We start from the raw sequence: 19,721 nt of genomic DNA on the forward strand, positions 1-19,721 counted from the left end.
GCTCTGGCCTCACCAGCGAGTGAGAGCAAGGGCTCAGCCATGGCCCCAGTCCCACTCAGCCCTGCAGCCCGTGACCATGCCCTCTGGTTACAGAAACTTGAAGCGGAACGGGATGCCCTCCAGAGAGAGCTCGAAGAGCTGAAAAAGAAGTTTGAGGGCGTGAGGTCCCGGAATAAGGTGCTCTCAAGCGAAGTGAAGATCCTCAGGAGTCAGATGGGGACCCTCATGGAGAAGGGCCGGCATGACGACGAGCTCATCAACGCCCTCGTGGTACAGCCACCTCTGGGACCCCTGCCCCACCCAGAGACCTGTGACCCAGACCCAGACCCCCCAGAGCCCTCCCTCGCCCCCAAATGCCACCTGCATAACCCAGGAGCTCATTGCCTCCACTGGGCCCAGCCCCAAAGCTTGGCCGCAAGTACTGGAGCAACTCAGAGGCTGCCCGAGGGCCAGTACAGGTCGTGTTGTGGAGGTTGATGCCGGGCACAAGCCACTGCACCTGTGGACCCCAAAGGAGAAAGAAGAGGATGAGGGGGCAGCAGATGGGATTACACCCTGGGATATTTCTCATGGAGGAACGGAAGGGACAATTGAGGGGGGGCGCTGGTGCATACCCTTGTCTGTGTGACAGCATAGAGCACCCCTGCTTCTGGGCACGTGGGGTGTGGTTTATAATGGTTAGTCACCAAGATAACCCTTAGGGACACATAATCCCACTTCACGGATGGGGAAACCAAGGCTCTAATTGGCTAGATAAGTCATCGAAGGCCACACAACTGAATTCAAACCAGATTTATCTGATCGTAAAACCTCCTTTGATTAACAAAGCCATCCTGCTTTCCTGACCCTAGCCTGGACTTTTCTCTCTGGGGCCTGAGCCACCCCAGGGTTTTGGTCTCTGAATTCCAAGCTGTGCCCACAGGCCGCTGGGGTGGTCATGACTGGCTTGACGGTGGTGCAAGGGGGAACTGATGCTGGCTTAGGCATGCCTTGGGCCATAATAATTCACCAGGCAGGGTGGTGGGCAGGGCACAGAAGACCTGAAATCTGGGCCCCCTCTGTTCATACCTCACTGTGTGATTCTAGGCTAGTTGCATCCCCTCTCTGAGCCTCAGGTCCCAGTTTTTATTTTATTTTATTTTATTTTTATAAATTTATTTATTTGTTTATTTTTGGCTGCGCTGGCTCTTCATTGCTGCGCGCAGGCTTCTCATTGCAGTGGCTTCTCGTTGCGGAGCACGGGCTTGCGGAGCACGGGCTCTAGGCGCACGGGCTTCGGTAGTTGTGGCACTCAGGCTCAGTAGTTGTGGCTCACAGGCTCTAGAGCGCAGGCTCAGTAGTTGTGGCACACGGGCTTAGTTGCTCCGCAGCATGTGGGATCTTCCCGGACCAAGGCTCAAATCCGTGTCCCCTGCATTGGCAGGCGGATTCTTAACCACTGCGCCACCAGGGAAGCCTCAGCTACCAGTTTTTAAATAAGGTGTGGACTGGATGTCCATTGAGGTCCCTGGGGCCACTATTCTTTGTCACTGAAGGTGCATGGTGAGAGCTGCAAAAAAGCCCTAGCCCTGCCATTCACCAGCAGTGTGTCCTGGCCTCTCTGGGCCTCCATTTCCTCCACAAAGAGGTGAAGACAATGCCCTCACCTGTTCCAGATCGCCAATATGGTCCTTCCCAGCCCCCAGGCAGGAAGCCTCCACCCCAGAGGTCTCCTTGGGAGCATCTCCAGGGATGGGGCCTCCATCAGGTGCTGAAAGATCCGTGGTGAGGGGTCCAGGTACTGCCTTCAAAGGTGGTCTTCCAGTACAGTGGAATAGGGCTTCTTTTTACCCACTGGCTGAGGGGCCACCATCTGAGCCGTTTTCTGTTGTCCTGAGAGCCCCTTGGATGTCCTTCTTAGCCCCGATCTCAGGGAGAAAGAAGTTGAGGACAGGAAAACCTGGTTGAACCCCCACTGAGGACAGGCAAGGTGTTCCTCCTGCTTCTCAGGGAAACACTAGCGTCCCACTGTTAGGTTCCCAAGGGAGCAGGGAAGGGGTGGGAGCTGCAGGTGGGAGGAGGCGGTCTTCTCTCCTGTCCTTCTTTATCCAGGGCCGTGGCTGACCTTCATTCACCCTCCCCCTTGGCCCCGCAGGACCAGCTGAAGCAGCTACAGGAGATTCTGGGCAGCCTGCATTTGCAGGAGGAGAAGATGCGAGTGTCCCAGCACCACTTGGACCAGCAGCTCAACAGTGAGGCTCAGCAGAGCATCAGCCTCGTGGCCCAGCTGCGGGCCACGGTGGCTGAGCGGGAGGCCAAGGTGCAGCAGCTGGAGGTGAAGATCGAGCAACTCAGTATGCAGGTGAGTAGGGCGCTGGCTCAGCCCAGCATCCATTCCCAAGTCCTGGCAAGTCCATCCAGTATCCAGAGAAACCTCAGCCACCTCCACTTCTCCCCACCTGCCTTCACTTGGGCTGTGCCACGTCCTACCTGGTCCCACTTTGGCCCCCTGCTTCCATCTGGCTCCCCGGCCCATTGTGCACACACCTTTCCTCTCGAAGGGACACACCAGATTGTCTCCCTGCTCCACATAAAACCTGTCTGTGGCTCCCCATCACTCTCCGCCTCACCCAATCCTCAAGAGTTCGGGCTCCTGCCAGCTCACCCTCTCCCTCCCCAGCTGTGGCCTTCATCCTCATGGTCCAAGATGGTGGCCACAGTGCCAGCCTTTACGTCCACATTCCAGGCAGTGGGATGGCAGAAGGGAAGCCACGCTCCTTCGTCCAGTTTGCAGGGCACCATGTGACTAGCTCCTGCTGCCCGCCCCCCTGCACCTTCTCTTCACTCCCCAATTTCCACAACTCTGGCCATGCGGATGCCATTTAGCTCCTCCATGGCCTCACTTTCTCCCCACTCTGGGCCTGTGCACATGCCTGAAGCACACACCTTCCCTTTCCTCCCCCTCAGCCTTTAGATCTCATTAGTCAAGAGCTCCTCCAGGAAGTTCCAGGGCTCCCATTCTGGGTGACGTGCCCCTCCTGGGCACTCTCCTAACTCCCTGTACATTCCCAAGCCAAACTTTGGTCATGCTGTGATCAATTTCCTGTTTTCTCCCCCAACCGCTCCTTGAGGGGGAAAAGACCATGGTGCCTGGCCCAAGACTGAGCACACCACAGTTGCTCAGTCAGTGCTCGTCTAAGGAGTGAGCTCCTGAAGGTATTTCGCCTTGGCAGAGGCCTGGAAGGAACAGCATCTTCACCTCACCACTGTCCTGGCTCCAGGCACACAAAAGAAGACTGATTCTCACCTCACAGGCCACCGGACAGCTGGGGCCAAGCACTACCCACCAGACAAGCTGGCACCCACTGAGAGTTTTCCTAGAATGGGCAGGGCTTGGGGGACATGCCAGGTTGTTTGGGGCTCACGCCAACTGGCCCACCGTTGATGGCAGCCTGACCTCCTGCAGGGGGTCCTCCAGTGCTCCTCCTTTAGCCGGCCCCACCAGCCATCCGGAAGAGGGAGGGATGGGGGAAGGTCTGAGTGTCTCCAGCTGACAAAGGCCAGTGGCCTCAAGTCACACCTGGCATTCATCCATGTGGGTGGGGCTACCTAGAGAGGTGGGCCTGTCCCCATACTTCCCCCTGGGACCTGAATGTGGAACAACTTCCTGGCCTAGTCACCCTCCTTAGGCCATGAAGCTCCCTTTCTGAAGAGAGGCATTATTAGCTGTCATTATAATGCAAGGGGCGCCTTCACCAAAACAGGCCTCGCTTTGCACTCCTGAAAAGAAGCCTCTTTCATATCCCCTGAAAGCCCCAAAATCAAGCCAAGGCCCCCTCCTGCCTTCTCCAGGCCTCTGAGCCAAAGCCCTGAGAATGGAACCCACATCTGTTCCCTGCAGTATCTTCGGAATAAAGGAGTAGGCGAGGGGTCCAGTGGGCCCGAGGTCAACCCGGCCTCTGCCAAGTTCCCCGAGGACCCGGGCCTGACCAATTCCCCGGCCTCAGCAGGTGATCACGCTGGCAGGCTTGGATCTTCTTGGTAAGAAAAAGTGGGATGGAGGGGTTGGAAAGTGAATATTATTTATTCAGAAGAAAGGATGGGAAGCCACGGGTGTAATTTTACGATGTCTGTGGTGTTGTCCTTCCAAAGTGGGGCCGGCGGGTGGGGGCTTCCGTCAGCCCTGCATCTGCGTGAAGGAGCCAGTTAGGTCTAGATATTATTACTTCAAGAGCGTTTGGTTGCAGCTCCCTGTAAAATCCTCTCCCAGCTGGCCTCGAATCTCACCTGCTTCTAGGATTCTCAAACACACCTGTGTTGGATTGTTTGAGGCTCTGATGTCCCCTGCTCCTGTCTTGTTTTGAGCAAGCAAGAGTTCTGGAAAGGAGGGCAGCAAATACACAGGGCTGCTGCAAGGGCCGGTGCTGGCCCCCTCCTCTGGCTCCCCAGTTCCCTGCTGGCCCCTGCTCCCCTCCCAGCTGGGCCCAGCCTGCCTGCCCGTGGTGATGTGCCCGTTCTGCCTTCGCACAGCTCCGTGACCAGCCTGGGCCACACACTGGTGGAACCTGCTCTCACATGGCCTTCCCTGCACAGTCCTCACAGGCCCTCACCCAGGTAGGAACCCAGGTCCCCCCACCCCCGGGCCCTCACAGGCCTTCCCATCCTTGACTGCTCAGTCGGTATTGCCATCCCATTACAAGGATGGGAGGCCAGGCCAAGTCCAGGGACTCTTCCAAGGTTCCATAAGGACATGGAGGGTCAGGGAGGTCCAGTGCCTTATCCAACGTGATAGGACAAGCGGCTTCAGAACTAGAGTCTTGGTCTAGTGTTCCTTCCTGCTACCACAGAGTTAACACGAGGAATCTTCCAGGCCTGGAGCCCAGCACCTTCCCTTGCCTCCTCTTGCGCATTGGGAGTCCATCTCTAGGGGGAGAATTTCACGTCATATGGGTTCCCACTTTCAGCCACTGATATCCCCTCAGCTCTCTGGCCCCCTCTTTGTTGATAGAATCAAGCCTTAGGGCTTAAATGGGCCCTTGTTCTTCCTGCCAGCTCACAGACAAAGGGTGGCTTTGTCCTGCCTCGGAGCCCTGTCCCGAGCCCTACCCACTGTCCACTGGAGCCATGCTCCTGCTGTCAGCTGCTTCTCCCACCCCTCAGGCAGGTCAGTTCAGGTTCCGGTCGAGCCTCTGAGGGGCCCTCTTCTGTCGTTTGACTTGCTGTGTGGCTCCGGCAAATCGGTCCTCCTTGGGCTGCTATTCCCCAAGAAGTGCTTGGGATACTTCTGGCCTGACATTCGGTAGCACAGGTACCTGTGGGCCAAGGCCACCCCTGCCAATGCCCCATCCAGCAGCCTGGGGTCACAAGGGCACTGGGAGAGAGGGGCCCAACTCTGAGCCTCAAGGGCCCATGCCACACTCTTCTCACACCACAAGGAAAACAGACAGGCTCTGTCACTCTGAGGTGGTTGTCACAGTAGTAGAGGCAAGAAGATGGACAAGATGCCCCCAAGGTCCCTTCCAGGCTTATGTGGCCATGACCTTTGCACTCCACAGGGATACAGGAGCCGATGTGCCCTGGGCTGCCCAGACTGCTGGTTCTTAAGCTTGTTTCTTCCACCACACACAAATATTTACTGAACCCAGCCGTGTGCGGGCCCTGCCCTCACGGAGCCTACAGGGCTCTCCTGTCAGTGACAGGACAGACGCTCATGGGGTGGGAGTGACCCCAGAGAGTGTGTCTGTCAGGGCTGGCATGGCGGCTCTGATGGGGTGCCTGGGAGGCAGGCGGGGCAAGGGGATCAGCTCCTCCCCCAACACGTGAGATCACAGGGGTGACTGGCGCAGGGTTCCCCACTGCGCTGTGCACACGAATCAGCTGAGGATCTGCCAGGTTAGATGCAGGTTCTGATCCCGCAGGTCAGATCCTGCAGGAAATGGGATCCTGCAGTTCCAACAAGCTCCCAGGTGATGCCACAGTCACTGGTTCAAAGACCACACTGAGCGGCAGGGCCTTAGCGTATATTTAGGAGCCAGAAAATGGAGGAGCCTGTAGTCCTCAAAGCCCATCTCAACCAACCCCTGTCTAGAGGGAGGACTGCAGCCCCGCCCTCCCCATGTCCTGTGATTCTGGAAGAGCAAGTCAGCATCACCGGGGTCTCCCTGGGAAGGGTGAGGGCAGAGCAGAAAGCAGCTTGGCACTCGCACCTGGGCTCTGGGGGCTTGGGGTGGGGGGCAGAGCTCACCTTGGGTCCCAACCCCAGCCAGGTAAGGCCCAGTGGTGAGGCGGGAACCGGTGATGGGCTGGATCAGGGCTGGAGAAAACTGACCAAATTAGAAAGCAAGTGTCCAGGGTCCAGGAAAGTGGACTGGGCTTGGGGCCATGCCAGGAGATACAGGAGGGCCAGGACAGGCTGACAGGGAGACAGAGGCTGGGCCTACCTGACACTGAGAAGGGCGGTCAGGTCCCAGGCCACACAGGTTCCCAGGGCACCCCCAGGTCCCCAAGAGCCAACTTCCATAGCCACCAGGCTAATTCCAGGCCCCTACAGGGATTGGATGGACAAAGGTGCTGATGAAACTATAGCCCTGCTGGGGCCTGGCTTTGGAGCCAGCTAAGTGAGGTCTAGAGACTTCAGCAGGGCCAGGAATAGTAAATTGAGAAGAAGCCAGCAGAAGAGGCCAGGAGGGGCTGGATTGGCTTCTTCTCTCTGGCTCCCTCTGAGGACCCGTGAATGTCCTTCCAGCCCCTCCCACCACCACAGGGATAAGCATCTCTTCAGGTAACCCTTAAATGACCTCTGCCCGCACCTTGGTCCCCAGGTTCTCGGACTCCCCAGAACAAAAAGCCTGGCAGACACAGGTGACAGAGTTCAAAGCCCTGTGGCAGGCCGCTGAGGTGGAGCGTGACCGGCTCGCCGAGTTTGCCACCATTCTGCAGAAACGGTAACACCTGGCGCCAGGGATGCACTCTCACGGGCCTAGGTGGGCTGAGGGTGGGCAGCCTGGCCCAAGGGCATCCCTCTTGGACAGAGGCCAGGCCGCGTCCATGACTGGGTCCACCTCACTGGTGAGTCTGGCTCCCACAGTGTTGGCCCCAGGCATTCCCAGCCACATCTCACGTGACACTCAAGTGCCCCTCAGTCTCGGGGACCTGTTGTCACACTTGTGGTTTGCCCTGTCCTACGTGCCCCCCGGTAGGACAGTTGCATGCAGGTGGCTGTGAGGTGGGCATCTCAAGGGAGGGACTCTCTGCAGTAGGTAAATCAGTCAGATCAACTCACCAATAATGAAGATCTAGGATGAGCATGGCACTGCGCTCGGTGTCACTGGCGGCTTTGGTGGGAAGAAGTCCCAGGCTAGACTGAGGTGTGGAATTACAAAGAGGAAGAGAGCCACCGATAGATGGGGAGCTGAGACTTCCCTGGTTGGGGGAGGAAAGTATGTGGCCCAAGGCAGTGGACCAGGGGGTTTGGTTTCCTCCAAGGGGTTGTTGACAGATTTCTATTCAGATAAATCAGTGTTCCTCGCTCAAGTGACCCTTTTGGCAAGAGCTGTAGGTGCCCAGGCCAACGCATGGCCCAGCCATGTGACCTCCGCACTGAAAAATATAAAGGACACCACTGAATGTCTGCCTGAACAGGCCGTATCACATGTCAGTCAGGGCTCTTTGGTGACAGACAATCGAAACCAATTCTGGCTAAATTAAGGGAAAGGAGAGTGTGGGAAGGTGCTGGCTGACTCCAAAGTACTGCCCCCCTTTGCAGGGCAGCAGAGGAGCCCAAGAAGATCCAGGGACCTTGGTAGCAGGAACCCTTGAGTGGTCTCTCCTGGGCCACTGGAACGATGTAAGCCCAGTGGCTTTCAGTTCTTGTGCCAGCGGGTTCTAGGAGAGAAGGTCTAGCTGGCCTGGGTGGCTCACACGTCCAACCCTGGACACAGGCCAGGCACCCTGACTGGAAGGACCTCCAGGTGCTGACATAATGGAGGAGGGGTGGGAATTCCCTGGCGGTCCAGTGGTTAAGGCTCCGCACTTCCCCTGCAGGGGGTGTGGGTTCAATCCCTGGTTGGGGAACTAAGATCCTGCATGCCATGCAGCGCAGCCAAAAAAAAAAAAAAAAAATGAAATGGAGGAGGGGCAGCTTGCCAAAGGGAAAGATGGAGTACAGTCACCAAAAGAGCTGGGGTGCTGGGATGGCCACTCCCTAAGCAGTGAGGAGTGATCAGCTTTGATTTCTTTTCAGTAGAAAAGAGAGGATATGAATTTCAGACATGCTCAAGCAAATGAGAAAAAGTAACATTAATTCTTTTTCTGTCATTGAAATATAATGGAGGGCTTCCCTCCATTATATTATATGGTACAGTGGTTAAGAATCTGCCTGCTAATGCAGGGGACACGGGTTTGAGCCCTGGTCTGGGAAGATCCCACATGCCGCGGAGCAACTAAGCCTGTGCACAACTACTGAGCCCGCATGTCACAACTACTGAACCCCGTGTGCCTAGAGCCCATGCTCCGCAACAAAGAAGCCACCGCAATGAGAAGCCCGTGCACCGCAATGAAGAGTAGCCCCCGATCGCCGCAGCTAGAGAAAGTCTGTGCACAGCAACGAAGACCCAATGCAGCTAAAAATTATAAATAAATAAATTTATTACTAAATAAATAAATAAAAATTAAAAAAATATATATCATGATAGTACAAGCCTCTAGCCTATCCAATGGAAGAAACATACCCAATTATGACTTTCTCTCCCAATTCCTTTGAGTTTCTTATTTTTAAAATTAATTAATTTATTTATTTTGGCTGTGCTGGGTCTTCGTTGCGGTGTGGGGGCTTCTCCAGTTGCGGTGCAGGCTTAGTTGCGGTTTGTAGGATCTTAGTTCCCTGACCAGGTATCAAACCCCGGCCCCCTGCATTGGGAGCGCAGAGTCTTAACCACTGGATCACCAGGGAAGTCCCTCCTTTGCGTTACACCCGAGTTTTGGGGCAGTGGATTTGTGCATCAAGGTGACTTGGTTATCTACTGCTGCACCATCCCAAACCCAGTGGCCTCAAACACGACGGTTTATTCTTTCTTACCGTTCTGTGGGTGACCTAGGTAATTCTGCTTCACATCATGCCACCTGGATCACTCACATGCCCCGTTCAGCCAGCTCAGCAGGGGTACCTCCATTCTCCTGTATGTGGCCTCTCTCTCCACGTGGTGCCTCATCTTCCAAGGCCTCTGGGATGAGGGTGGGGCAAGCAAGGCACCTAGGGCACAAAATTAAAGAGACGGGCCTCCCTGGTGGCGCAAGTGGTTGAGAGTCCGCCTGCCGATGCAGGGGATACGGGTTCGTGCCCCGGTCTGGGAGGATCCCATATGCTGCGGAGCGGCTGGGCCCGTGAGCCATGGCCGCTGAGCCTGCGCGTCCGGAGCCTGCGCGTCCGGAGCCTGTGCTCAGCAACGGGGGAGGCCACAACAGTGAGAGGCCCGCATACCGCAAAAAAAAAAAAAAAAAATTAAAGAGACACTCACTCTCAGAGTCACGCGTGTGTGATTCTCCCTCGGCTGATACCCTAGAGCTTCGGGGGAGCTGAAGTTTACTTAATCTTCGTTAGTTTTTATTTGAATGGCTACATGTGGACACGAGGCTGCAGCCACTGTGTTGAGCAGCTCTACTACATCATATTCTACCATATTTCATGGTGCAAATATGTTACCCTTCATTGGGTCTTTCCTGTTGATGGACCTTTAGGTTATTTTAGTCTTTTGCTTTTGCAAGTAAGTTTCAAGGAACACGCTTGAACAGGTTGTGTTAGTAGCTGTATACTATGCTGGCATACAGTTTTGTGTTGGTAGTTGTATTCTTTTCAAAATTGTTACCATTCTGTTCCTTCTTGACTCTTCACCAAGGTGGGAAGAACACTTCCTCCAACACTGCACGTACATATCCAGGCTTCCACTCTGATTTGCATGTGTGCATGTACGTATGTAATCCTTTTGCTTAGGTGAGATCTCTTGGGACAGTCCTGGCCTTCTAGCTGAGCCTTCAGTATCACAGAGGTCTGAAATGCCATACCTAACCGCAAGAAGAAACTTAGCCCCAGCCTCGGTGAAATTAATCAGATCCTTTAGTGAAATAACCAAATAAGAAGTTCTTCAAGGCCCGTGAATTCATGACAGGCATATAGAGAATAATAATAACAAACGGAAAGCAATCACTAACTCCAGGAAAAGCAAGCAAATAAGAAAGAAAATATAATCATGAGTATACTGCCTATCTGAATAATCGTCCTAATGTAATCGTCCCCTGTGGTAGACAGGATTTTGTCTGCAGTGCCCTTCACCCCCCTCTTGTGCCTCTGAATACTTTATATGGTAAAAGAGACTCTGCAGATGTAATGATCGTTATGGACCCTGAAATAGGAAGATTATCCTGGATTACCAGGTGGGCCCAATCTAATCACTTGAGCCCTTAAAAGCAGAGAAATTTCTCCAGCCTGGGCCAGAGAGATGCTTCAGAAGAAGTTAGAATCAAAGCATGAAAAGGGTATCTGGCTGGCTTTGAAGATGGAGGGGGCCAAGTAGCCTCTAAAAGATGAAAGTCACCCAGCTAACAACCAGCAGGAAACAGGGATTTCAGTCCTTCAGTTGGAACTGAATCCTTCCAACAACTTGGATGAGCCTGGAAGCAGATTCTCCCCTAGAAACTCTGGGTAAGAGCCCAGGTCAGCCAACACCTTGATTTTCTGAACCACGGAGCGATAAATCTGTGTTGTTTTAAGCTAAGTTTGTGGTAATTTGTTACATCAGCAATAGAAAACTAATACACCACCTAACACTAATGGAGCCAAAAAATGGTAATATAACTACATTGGGAGGTGGAGAGGCGATTCTGTTTGGCAAGGAGAGAGTACTAAAATAAAACTAAGTTCTCATGTTGCCTGACAGGAAGTCAAAAGATTATATTTAAGACTTAAAAAATAGCAGCATAAGCATTTGTAGAAATATGGCAGTAGTGGAAGAAACAGCTAAAAGCGGTAGAAGTGGTTGCTTCTGGAGAGAAGAAATTGGGAGTGAGGAGGGGTGGGGAGAGGCTGTGTGTTTTTTTGTTTTTTTTTCATTTTAAGTCTTGGAGAGAATGATATGGTTTTAAATGCACATTCCTATATTACTGCAATAAAAATCAGGAAGAATGAGTCCCATGCCCACTGGTGTAAGGTGTGCCCCCCCCTCTGAGAGCCTGAGCAGGTGGGGTGCCAGGGCTTATGGCAGCCCCTGCTCTCTCATCACCAGGGTGGAGGAGGGCAACAGCAAGCTTCTGGAGTCAGAGAGGAAGCTGCAGGAGGAGCGGCACCGCACCGTGGTGCTGGAGCAGCACCTGGAGAAGATGCGCCTGGAGACTGGGAGGACGTCAGCTTCTCGGAGAGCAGCCCCCAGGAGCAGAACAGGTAGGGTTGAGGTGGGGCCAGCCCGGGGTCACATTGGGCCCATGGTGCTCTGGGGCTCCTGGTTCTGACTCGGGGGCCAGGGGGGAGAGGACACACAGCAGCAGGGGCAGGCAAAGCTCCACCCTGACGGAGGGGCTGACCGGTGCTGCTGATTGGCTCCTCCCTCTTTCCTGAGCTCCTTACCTTTCAAGGTTGCCTGTGTCACTTATGCTTTCATCCCATTGGCCAGATCCTAATCACATGACCACACCAGCTCCAGAGGACGGTTCAGTTGTCCTAAATCAAACGGTTAGTTCTACTGCTCTAACACAGTGGTTCTTAAGGTACAGTCTCCAGACCAGAAGTGGCAGCATCTTGTGGGGCTGGGGAAGTGAGGGTGGGGGATGCCAGAACCAGAAGCCATTTCTGGGGAGGAAGAACTTTCAGTGTGAAGAGGATGAGCCTGCCTCTCTCCGACGTCCCCATCCCAACCCCTACAGGCTCGGGAGTAGAGGTGTTGCCCCCCCACTTCCCTGCTTCTCAGCTCCCCAGTACTCCCCCACCCCCAGCCAAGGACACTCAGATTTTTTCCCAGCGCAGAGATCAGAACGTTTCAGGAGGACATTCCAGAAGTAGGACACAGAGGGGGAGTGGTGCCATTCTCCCACCAGCAGGGCCAGGGCTCCAGGGGCCTTCCGGGAGCTGCTGAGAGTCCAGGCTGGGGAAGGTCCTGGGCACTTAGCCCTGCTGGGCTTGCAGAAACAGGTCCCTTAGGAATGTAGTGTCTCCAGGCCATGGACTCACCTCCTGCCAAGTGGCCAGGCTCCCAACTAGGGATGGCTAAGCCACAGCAGGAAAAACCACTTTGGTCCTGTCTGGACAGGGAAGGGCAACTGCCTGGGGAGAAAGTGACCATGTGGCTTCTGTCCATGCTGGCCTGTGACATGGGAAGAGCACCGCCCCTCTTGGGGGCATAGCACACCCCTCCACCTGTACAATAGGGAGCCTGATTGTGCAATGTGGTCCCCCGTGGCAGTTCCATGCCAATGGGGAAGAGAACAATAAACCAGTAAAAGATGGTAGGTCAGGTGGAGGCGGGTGCTGTGGCTTACAGCTGAGTGTAAGGGGACAGGAGGTGCAGAGAGCAGCTGTCTTCTATGGGGCGGCCACCCTAACTGATGAGCTGATGTCTGAGCAGAGATGGTGGAAGGGGGTGAGGATGTGGCATAGATACCAGAGGGAAGAAGAAGTGCAAGGGCCCTGAGGTGGGCGCGTGGCTGGAGGCTTGGAGGTAGTGAGACTGGATCATGGGGAGGGGGATATGTGGTGAGGTAGGGAAGTCACAAGGTGCTGAGGAGGTGGTCCCATCACACAGGCCTTGAGGGCCAAATGTGTATTCACTGTGGCCTCACAGAACTCTAGAGGCAAGAACTATTATCCTCACGTTACAGGTGAGGAAACCAGCTCAGAGAGGTTGATGATTTACCTGGGGCCACAAAGTAGGAAGTAAAAGCCAGGTCTGCTGGTGCCAAGTGATTTCCCCTGCGCCATGCCACCACTGAGGGCCTGTTCAGCACAGAGGTTTTCTGATGCTGTGACAGTGCTCGAGTTCCCCACCAGGTGGGCTTTGATTTCTTTTTCTGAGCACTCTTTGTCCCCTGGCCCCAGCCACGGTGGATCCCCTGTGCATATGGATGGAGACTGGAGGTGGGGGACCCAGTGGTAAGAGGGCATCAGATGCGGTGACAGCCTAGACTCAGACTCAACATGCAGGCCAGACCTCAAGCCCAGCTGCCTTCCAGAAACTTATAAAGTGCAAATATGGAGAGAGTAGTGAGAGGAACCACTTTGGTACAAAGCGGGCAGTCAGAGCCTGGAGGAAGGCAGCCCTTGTCCTGCACCTTGAAGGAGGTCTAATGTTTCAACAAGTGGAGAAGCAGGAAGTGGACAGTTGGGGGTGGGAGAAGGAAGTGTTAACACAGGGCCATGGCCTCACCACAGAAAGTGGCTGCTGCTGCCCCACAGGTGTGCCCACCTCTAACACCAGGCACAACCCAAAGAAGAGTGAGAGGAAGGACCCATCTTCTGCCCAGACCTCCAGTGTGCCCTTGGAATCCCAGATGGAGGAGCTGACCACCAGGTGCTCCCTGCCCCGTCTTCCTGAAAGGGTGGTGTTGTCTGGGTGGAGGCGTTTTGATAGGCAGAGGGATCATGTCCCTCCCCCTTTGACTTCTATTTGCCCAGAAGGCTGGTCCTGCTGGGTCCTGGGTTCTAGGCCTGCAATTCTGTAACTGGCCATCAGAGGGCAGAGAAACCCAGCCATAACCCTAAAGAGCCCATGGTCCCAAGAGAAGTTTTATCAAGTGTGGGTTACTGAACCCACTTTGCTCATTCAATTAAACCTTCTAAGGTCAAATGCAGTGGTGGGAAAGGGGGAACCTCTATAAATTAGTACTCATGCCTGAGGCAGCCAACATTTGGGGGCACGACAGGCCCAGTAGCTATGGCTGGGCCCAGACAGGAATCCCAGATGGTATTCCCCCAAGGGTCCCTGAGAGGAGTTCAGAGAGTACCCTGAGTCTGAAGAGCAGCCGAGCTGGCAGCCATTCCCAGGGCCCTCTACACGCACGCGCACACACTCACGTGTGCCAGCTCAGCCGCGCTGAGCCCTCTTCTCCGTGTGGTCTAGGCTGGCCATCCAGGTGGAGGAGAACAAAATGCTGAAGGCTTCCCTAGGCAGTGCCCTCCAGGGAAAGAAGGAGGACTTCCGAATGTACCATGAGACCCTGGGCCAGGTGAAAGGGATCTTCCTGCAGGCCCTGCGGCAGCAGAAGGCGGACAAGCACTAGGACGGCGGCCCAGTGTCAGCCTGGCTGGATGGGGCAGCCTTAGGCCTTGAGAGGACGAGGCTCCATCTGAGGACTCCATCTGCTCCTGGAAGCCAACCTGGAGCAGCCAGCTGGGCCCCTTCTCCTAGAAGAGGCTCTCCAAGGGAAACAAGAGCCAACATCCCATGGCAGGAGGGCAAAGGAGAAGCCCTGGGCACGCTTAGCGATGGCAAGGGAGGAGGCCAGCAGCCTGTCGGCATCAGCAAGAGCTCTGGGATGAGAAGCCAGCTGTGAACGGACAGATGCAGTCCCTTGGGCAGGTGCTCACTGCCCTTGTCCTAGAGCCTAGCGGGGGACCCTGCATGCCCACAGGGCTCCACATGTGCAGGAGAGCCCAGAGGGCTCCAGGCTGGGAGCATCCCCCAGGCCGCCCACCCCTGCCCCACCTCCCTCACCAGAGCATCCTCACACCCCACTCCTACCTCCATTGCTCTATCTGTGGGCATCCCCACCCTCTACAGACTTGGGGGCACCACACTCCTAGCCACCTTGTCAGCCCACCCCTTAGGGTTCTTCCTTAGGGGCAGACCCTCAGGCTTGTAATAATAATAATGATTTTCATGATCACCACAGCTCCCAGTGAGTGGGCACCTACAGTGGAAACCTGACCCCATCTAGACCTCTAGTAGCCCAGGGGGTTGTCACCCTGTTTTACAGATGGAGAAACTGAGGCTCACGGAAAGACACAGAGCTAATATTTAACCCAGGCCTGCCTGCCTGCAAAAGCCAGGGTCCTCCAGCAGATCCGGTTACCCAGGGTGGGCGTGCCTACCCGCTGCTGGGCAGCTCTGTCCCCCTGCCAGCTGCTCCAAGAGGCACCTCTTTTTGCTTCCAAAAGGCTGCAGCTGGTGGGTGCTGGTGGCAGAGGGCAGAGGTGGGGCCGGCTTGGAGCTCTGGGCAGGGGGACTTTGAGGCAGCGGGTCCAGGCGGAGGCGTAGTGTACCTGCCTCACCACAGCACAGGGGTGAGCGGAGAGGGCTGCTGCCGGAGAGCCCCCAGGCCCCTCCGTGATTGCCGCAGTGTCACTCCTCTCAACTGCAGTTACTGCCATGGGGAGGGGTGGCTCCATGGAGGGTAGCCACACACACCGACCCCAGACACCCTGGCCACACCTGTGCACACAGGGGCCCACACAAAGACACAGATGCACACCAATACCTAGATTCAGGAGCATGAATCATATGTAGACACACATGTGCCGGCAGACAGTGCTGACTCCACACTCACAGGCCCTGCCTGGCCATGTCCCTTCACATGGGATCAGAGAAGAACTTCCTTCACAGGAAAACTGAGGACCCTTTCATCCTGATGGCCTTCACTACACTTGCTGGGGGTCTCTAGACCTGTCACCCCATGCAGGGTTGGGGCTCCGAGTAGGGGGGCCAGCATGGAGTCCCTCCTCAGCCCTATCCCCGAGGAAGGGCTCAAGCAGACAGGGTCCCAGAAGCCCCAGGTAGCTTCTCCCATAGAGGGGGTTCACGGTATGTATGCCGCATTTGTGAGTCGCTGCACAAGTGACACAAGTGACCGGTCTTCACGAGCAGGAATGTGCATCTACACACACACACACACACACACACACACACGTGTGTGTGTGAGGAGGAGCCAGCTTAGAGCAGGTCTGCTCCATTCCCCCAGCAGAATCCCTCTTCAGGACTCACTGAGTTAAAAGGTGCCAAGTGCTAGTGCAGTGGCTGGCACACAGTAGGTGCTCAAAAAACATCAGCCCACAGTATTACCTCTATTAGTTCCACAAATACTTGTTGAGCAATTACTCTGCCCTAGGCAAGGGGGTGCCAGGTGAGGCAGACTCAGTCCCCGAGCTCCTGGAAGCCCCAGATCAGCTGGGGAGACAGATTCCCAGGCCACCATCTACCGAGCCAGCTGGCCATCAAGCAGTCATCGAGTGCCAACTGTATACCAGCCTCTCCAGGCCTGTGAGGGGCCCGGAGGCGAATCTGACTTGCTGCTGCAGCCTTCAGGGAGCTGCTTGTCTGGTCAGAGAGGCACGGGAAATAGAGCGCCGCGACGGGGCGGGATGGGTTGGGGGTATGCAGAGACAGAAAGCCGCATCTCAGAGCCTCCCACCTTTCCTGCTGGCTTCCGGGCTCAATGCCCAGGTCTGGGTGGGGTGAGGGCTGTCCTTCCAATCTCCCTGCGGTGTGGGTGGGCAAGGGGAGGGGAGGGGAAGGCTCAGGAGAAGAAAGGGTTGTCAGAAGGACCAAGGGCTGGGGCCCTGAAGGATCTAACTCAGGTGGGCCAGGCACAGAGCGCGGCAACCTGGTCTGTCCAGGTTAGTGCCTGTGGCCCCTCCTGAGCAGCACCACCTGTCTCTGCGGCCCTGAGGAGCACCTCCCGGCCCTCAGGCAGGTGGGCAGCAGGTGGGCTGGACCTGCCTTTCACAGATGGGAACACTGAGGTCCCTACCCAGAGCCACAAGGTGGTGGGAACGGGAGACAGGTGCCTGGAGAGTGGAGGAACAGCAAGCAGTGAGGCCGGGGGTGGAGACGCCTCACGTGAGGACTCTCCCTGGCTGCACCCCAGGCTGTGGGCCTGGGCGCTCAGGTTCCGACACTGACAGGTGAGACCCGGCTGAGCCATGGGTGTGGCTTGGCCACTGTCTCCTTGGGGGCCTTTAGGGCACCACAGCTGAATTGGACAAGGCTGCAGTCTGGCTCAGGCTGATTCAAGCCCCAAACACGTCCCCATGTCCCTGCGCCCTCCCCTGCTCTCAGGAGCCCAGGTCAGGGTGGCCTGCAGCAAGAGGACTCCTCTGGGCCCTCACATCCGGTGGCCAGAACTAGCCTCCCCATCCCCTCCTCCAGCGAGCTCACGGCCACCCCACAAGGAAGTCTCTGCCCACACACCCCCTCTCCTGCACACACACACACACACACACACCATAAACAACATAGCACACACACTTTCCCCGACTTTTTACTTTGAGCAACAACAAGAAACAAATGAAAAGGACTTTGAGACTTGAGAGAATCGGCCCCCTGCCCATCTTTCCCAGTAGCCCTCGCTGGTCTTAGCCCAGTCATTTCCTGCCCCTCGTTCTGTGGGCACCAGGTGCCCTCCCCTCACCACCCCTCACTCGGGGGAAGCTGGCCTCAGGCTGTCCAGCCCCAGGTCCAAGGGGCCCCCCTAGCCCTCTACCCGCCTGCCATCCCCACAAGCCAAGCTCCCTACAGACCCCACCGCACGCGGCCCGCCTGGTGGACCCCTCCTCCAGCTGTGTGTGAGTGCTGCCCGTCTTGGCCTCTGGAGCGAGGGGTCTCAGCCTCTCTAACAGCCTCTCTTTATGAGCAGTTCAGTGAGCCAGGCCCTGGCCACGGAGTGAGCCGTCGAATCCCCCCAAGAGCCCAGTGAGGTCAGGGCCGGCAGTGTGCCCATCTACAGATGAGTATCTGAGGCTCAGAGAAGTGGGTTGCCAGCAAGGCGGAGCTCAGGCTCAAGCCAGCTGGCTGTACCTGTGCTCTTAACAGTGAAGCCAGACCACCCCGTCCGCCTCCCAGAGCCATTCTCTTGGAGCCTCATGAGGGCACCAGCTGCATGGCCGGCTCAGGCTGGTCTCAGCCAGCACCAGGTGTGGGTGAGCTGGGTTCTTGCCCCTGCAGAGCAATCAACTCCAGAAGCTCATACGGCTGACCCAGTGACTTCACCTAACCTCCTGTTCGTCAGTTTCCTCTTCTATCAACTGGGGAAAATGGTAACAACCACTTCCCTAGAGGTTGTGGTGACATTAAAAAGAGTTAATCCAGGTATAGCCTTAGAACTGTGATTAACTTATTTCTCCTCTAACAACCATTGACTCTACCTCAGGACTCTACTCAGGTGCCCCACCTCCTCCAGGAAGCCCTCCCTAACACCCACAGTCTGGCTCAGGCACACCCCCTCCCTGACGCTGGCCTCCTCTAGCACCCATGATCCATGACTGCAGCCCGCACGCAGCCCCTCCAGTGCAGTAATCACCATTCATGCTTCTCAGAGTCAGGGACCTGCCGTGCAGGCCTCCGTGTCACTCTGTGGGGAGTGTGTGCTGAGAGGAAGCTCAGCGCCTCCAGGTATTGTGGGAAGGGAGGGCACTCTGCCTCCCAGGCCTTGCTCAGGCCCTGGAAGTGCCCCTGCTGTGGGTCGGGGTAGGAGAACACTTCTTCCTCCTCTAGTCTCCGCTGAGCCTATGACTGGGCTCAGAGGGTCAGCACGGGCTCCAGGACCTGTCCTGTGACTCATTATAGTCACACAGCTCCTTCTACCCCCCAGACCCTGCCCCCCATGCACATGCATAAATAGGCCCTCACAGACTCTGAGATCCTCATCCCAAAGGACTCCAGAGTGGCTGGATCCCTGGGTGGCACTGGCCTTGGGGAGGTTGTGAGGGACCCTGGCACACTGCCCACCATGGAGCTCCGAGGTCCTGCATCCAACCATGCATCCGTCCAACCAGCTGGGCTCTGAGGCCACGGTGGGGCGGCCTTCAGGATACCCCTCTGCATCAGGTAGTCTGGGCTGAGGCCTCAGCTGCCCCTTCCCAGAGTGAGGGCCCTGTCCCCCGACTCCTCTCCCCCCGAGGAGTCCTGGTTGCTTAGGAACACTGCTGTCTGCCTCCACCCTGCCGTGGAGAGGATGCCAGCCACTCCAAGGACCCACTAAAGTGACCCTGCTAGCTCCCCTCCACCTGGTCAGCTCCCTATGGGACAGGGCTGGGGTACAGGGCCCACATGTCTCTTGCCAGTTACAATCTCACTAGGCAAGTCAGTCCTCCCCCAGGCACCGATGCCTGGCCAGCCAGGATTCTCTGCATGATGAAATGGACCAGGGCAGGGGGCTAGGTGGGTGTGCCATGGGACAGCCGTTGGGAATTCACATGTAAAGGTGTGCGCTGGAATTCATGGAGCTGCACATGGAAGTGTGTGCATGGTATGAGTGTGTGTCTGCATGGCGGGGGCAGAGCTCACAAGCCTGGAGAGGCCAGCAGGGGCCACCTGGAAGGCTTCCTGGAAGAGGAGAGTCCTGGCCAGCAGTGAGAAGGAGACACAGGCTCTAAGGACCTGGGGAGGCAGGTCGAAGTGAGGTCCTGGTGTCCCTGTCCGAGCCGATGCCAATGGCCACCCCTTCTGCCCCGCCCCAATCCTCCCTGCAGCTCCCTGTGGCCGGCAGCCCTGCAGCACTCAGGTCTGCTCCACTTCACGCAGCTCCGCTCCAGAAAGGCCACCTCCTCCCTGCCCTCCTCCTCCCCCCGCTTCCTGCTGTCACCACTCACCGTTCACAGCCTCCAGGGCGTGGGGACCCCAGGGCTGGACACACCGCACCGGGGCCCCAGAACCCAGCTGGTCGGACGGTCGCACAGTCGGACGCAGGACCCCAGAGCCCCGAGGTGGGCAGTGTGCCAGGGCCCCTCACAGCTTCCTCAAGGTCAGTGCCAGCCAGGGATGTAGCCA

The 19,721-nt window shown here is 56.4% G+C and overlaps 1 protein-coding gene across 1 annotated transcript in view; it reads left to right on the top strand.

The window, feature by feature from the left end:
• Window positions 1-14,238, top strand: part of CCDC13 (coiled-coil domain containing 13) — a 29,004-nt gene extending 14,766 nt beyond the window's left edge. The window contains exons 8-15 of the mRNA XM_060110381.1: window positions 94-270; window positions 2,135-2,341; window positions 3,881-4,020; window positions 4,510-4,593; window positions 6,801-6,923; window positions 11,256-11,410; window positions 13,415-13,529; window positions 14,079-14,238. Coding sequence (XP_059966364.1) covers window positions 94-270; window positions 2,135-2,341; window positions 3,881-4,020; window positions 4,510-4,593; window positions 6,801-6,923; window positions 11,256-11,410; window positions 13,415-13,529; window positions 14,079-14,238 — 1,161 coding nt within the window. The remainder of the gene's footprint in view (window positions 1-93; window positions 271-2,134; window positions 2,342-3,880; window positions 4,021-4,509; window positions 4,594-6,800; window positions 6,924-11,255; window positions 11,411-13,414; window positions 13,530-14,078) is intronic.
• Window positions 14,239-19,721: the final 5,483 nt, after the last annotated feature.

The sequence above is a fragment of the Mesoplodon densirostris genome, chromosome 10, assembly GCF_025265405.1.
Source record: "Mesoplodon densirostris isolate mMesDen1 chromosome 10, mMesDen1 primary haplotype, whole genome shotgun sequence".
NCBI lineage: Eukaryota > Metazoa > Chordata > Mammalia > Artiodactyla > Ziphiidae > Mesoplodon > Mesoplodon densirostris.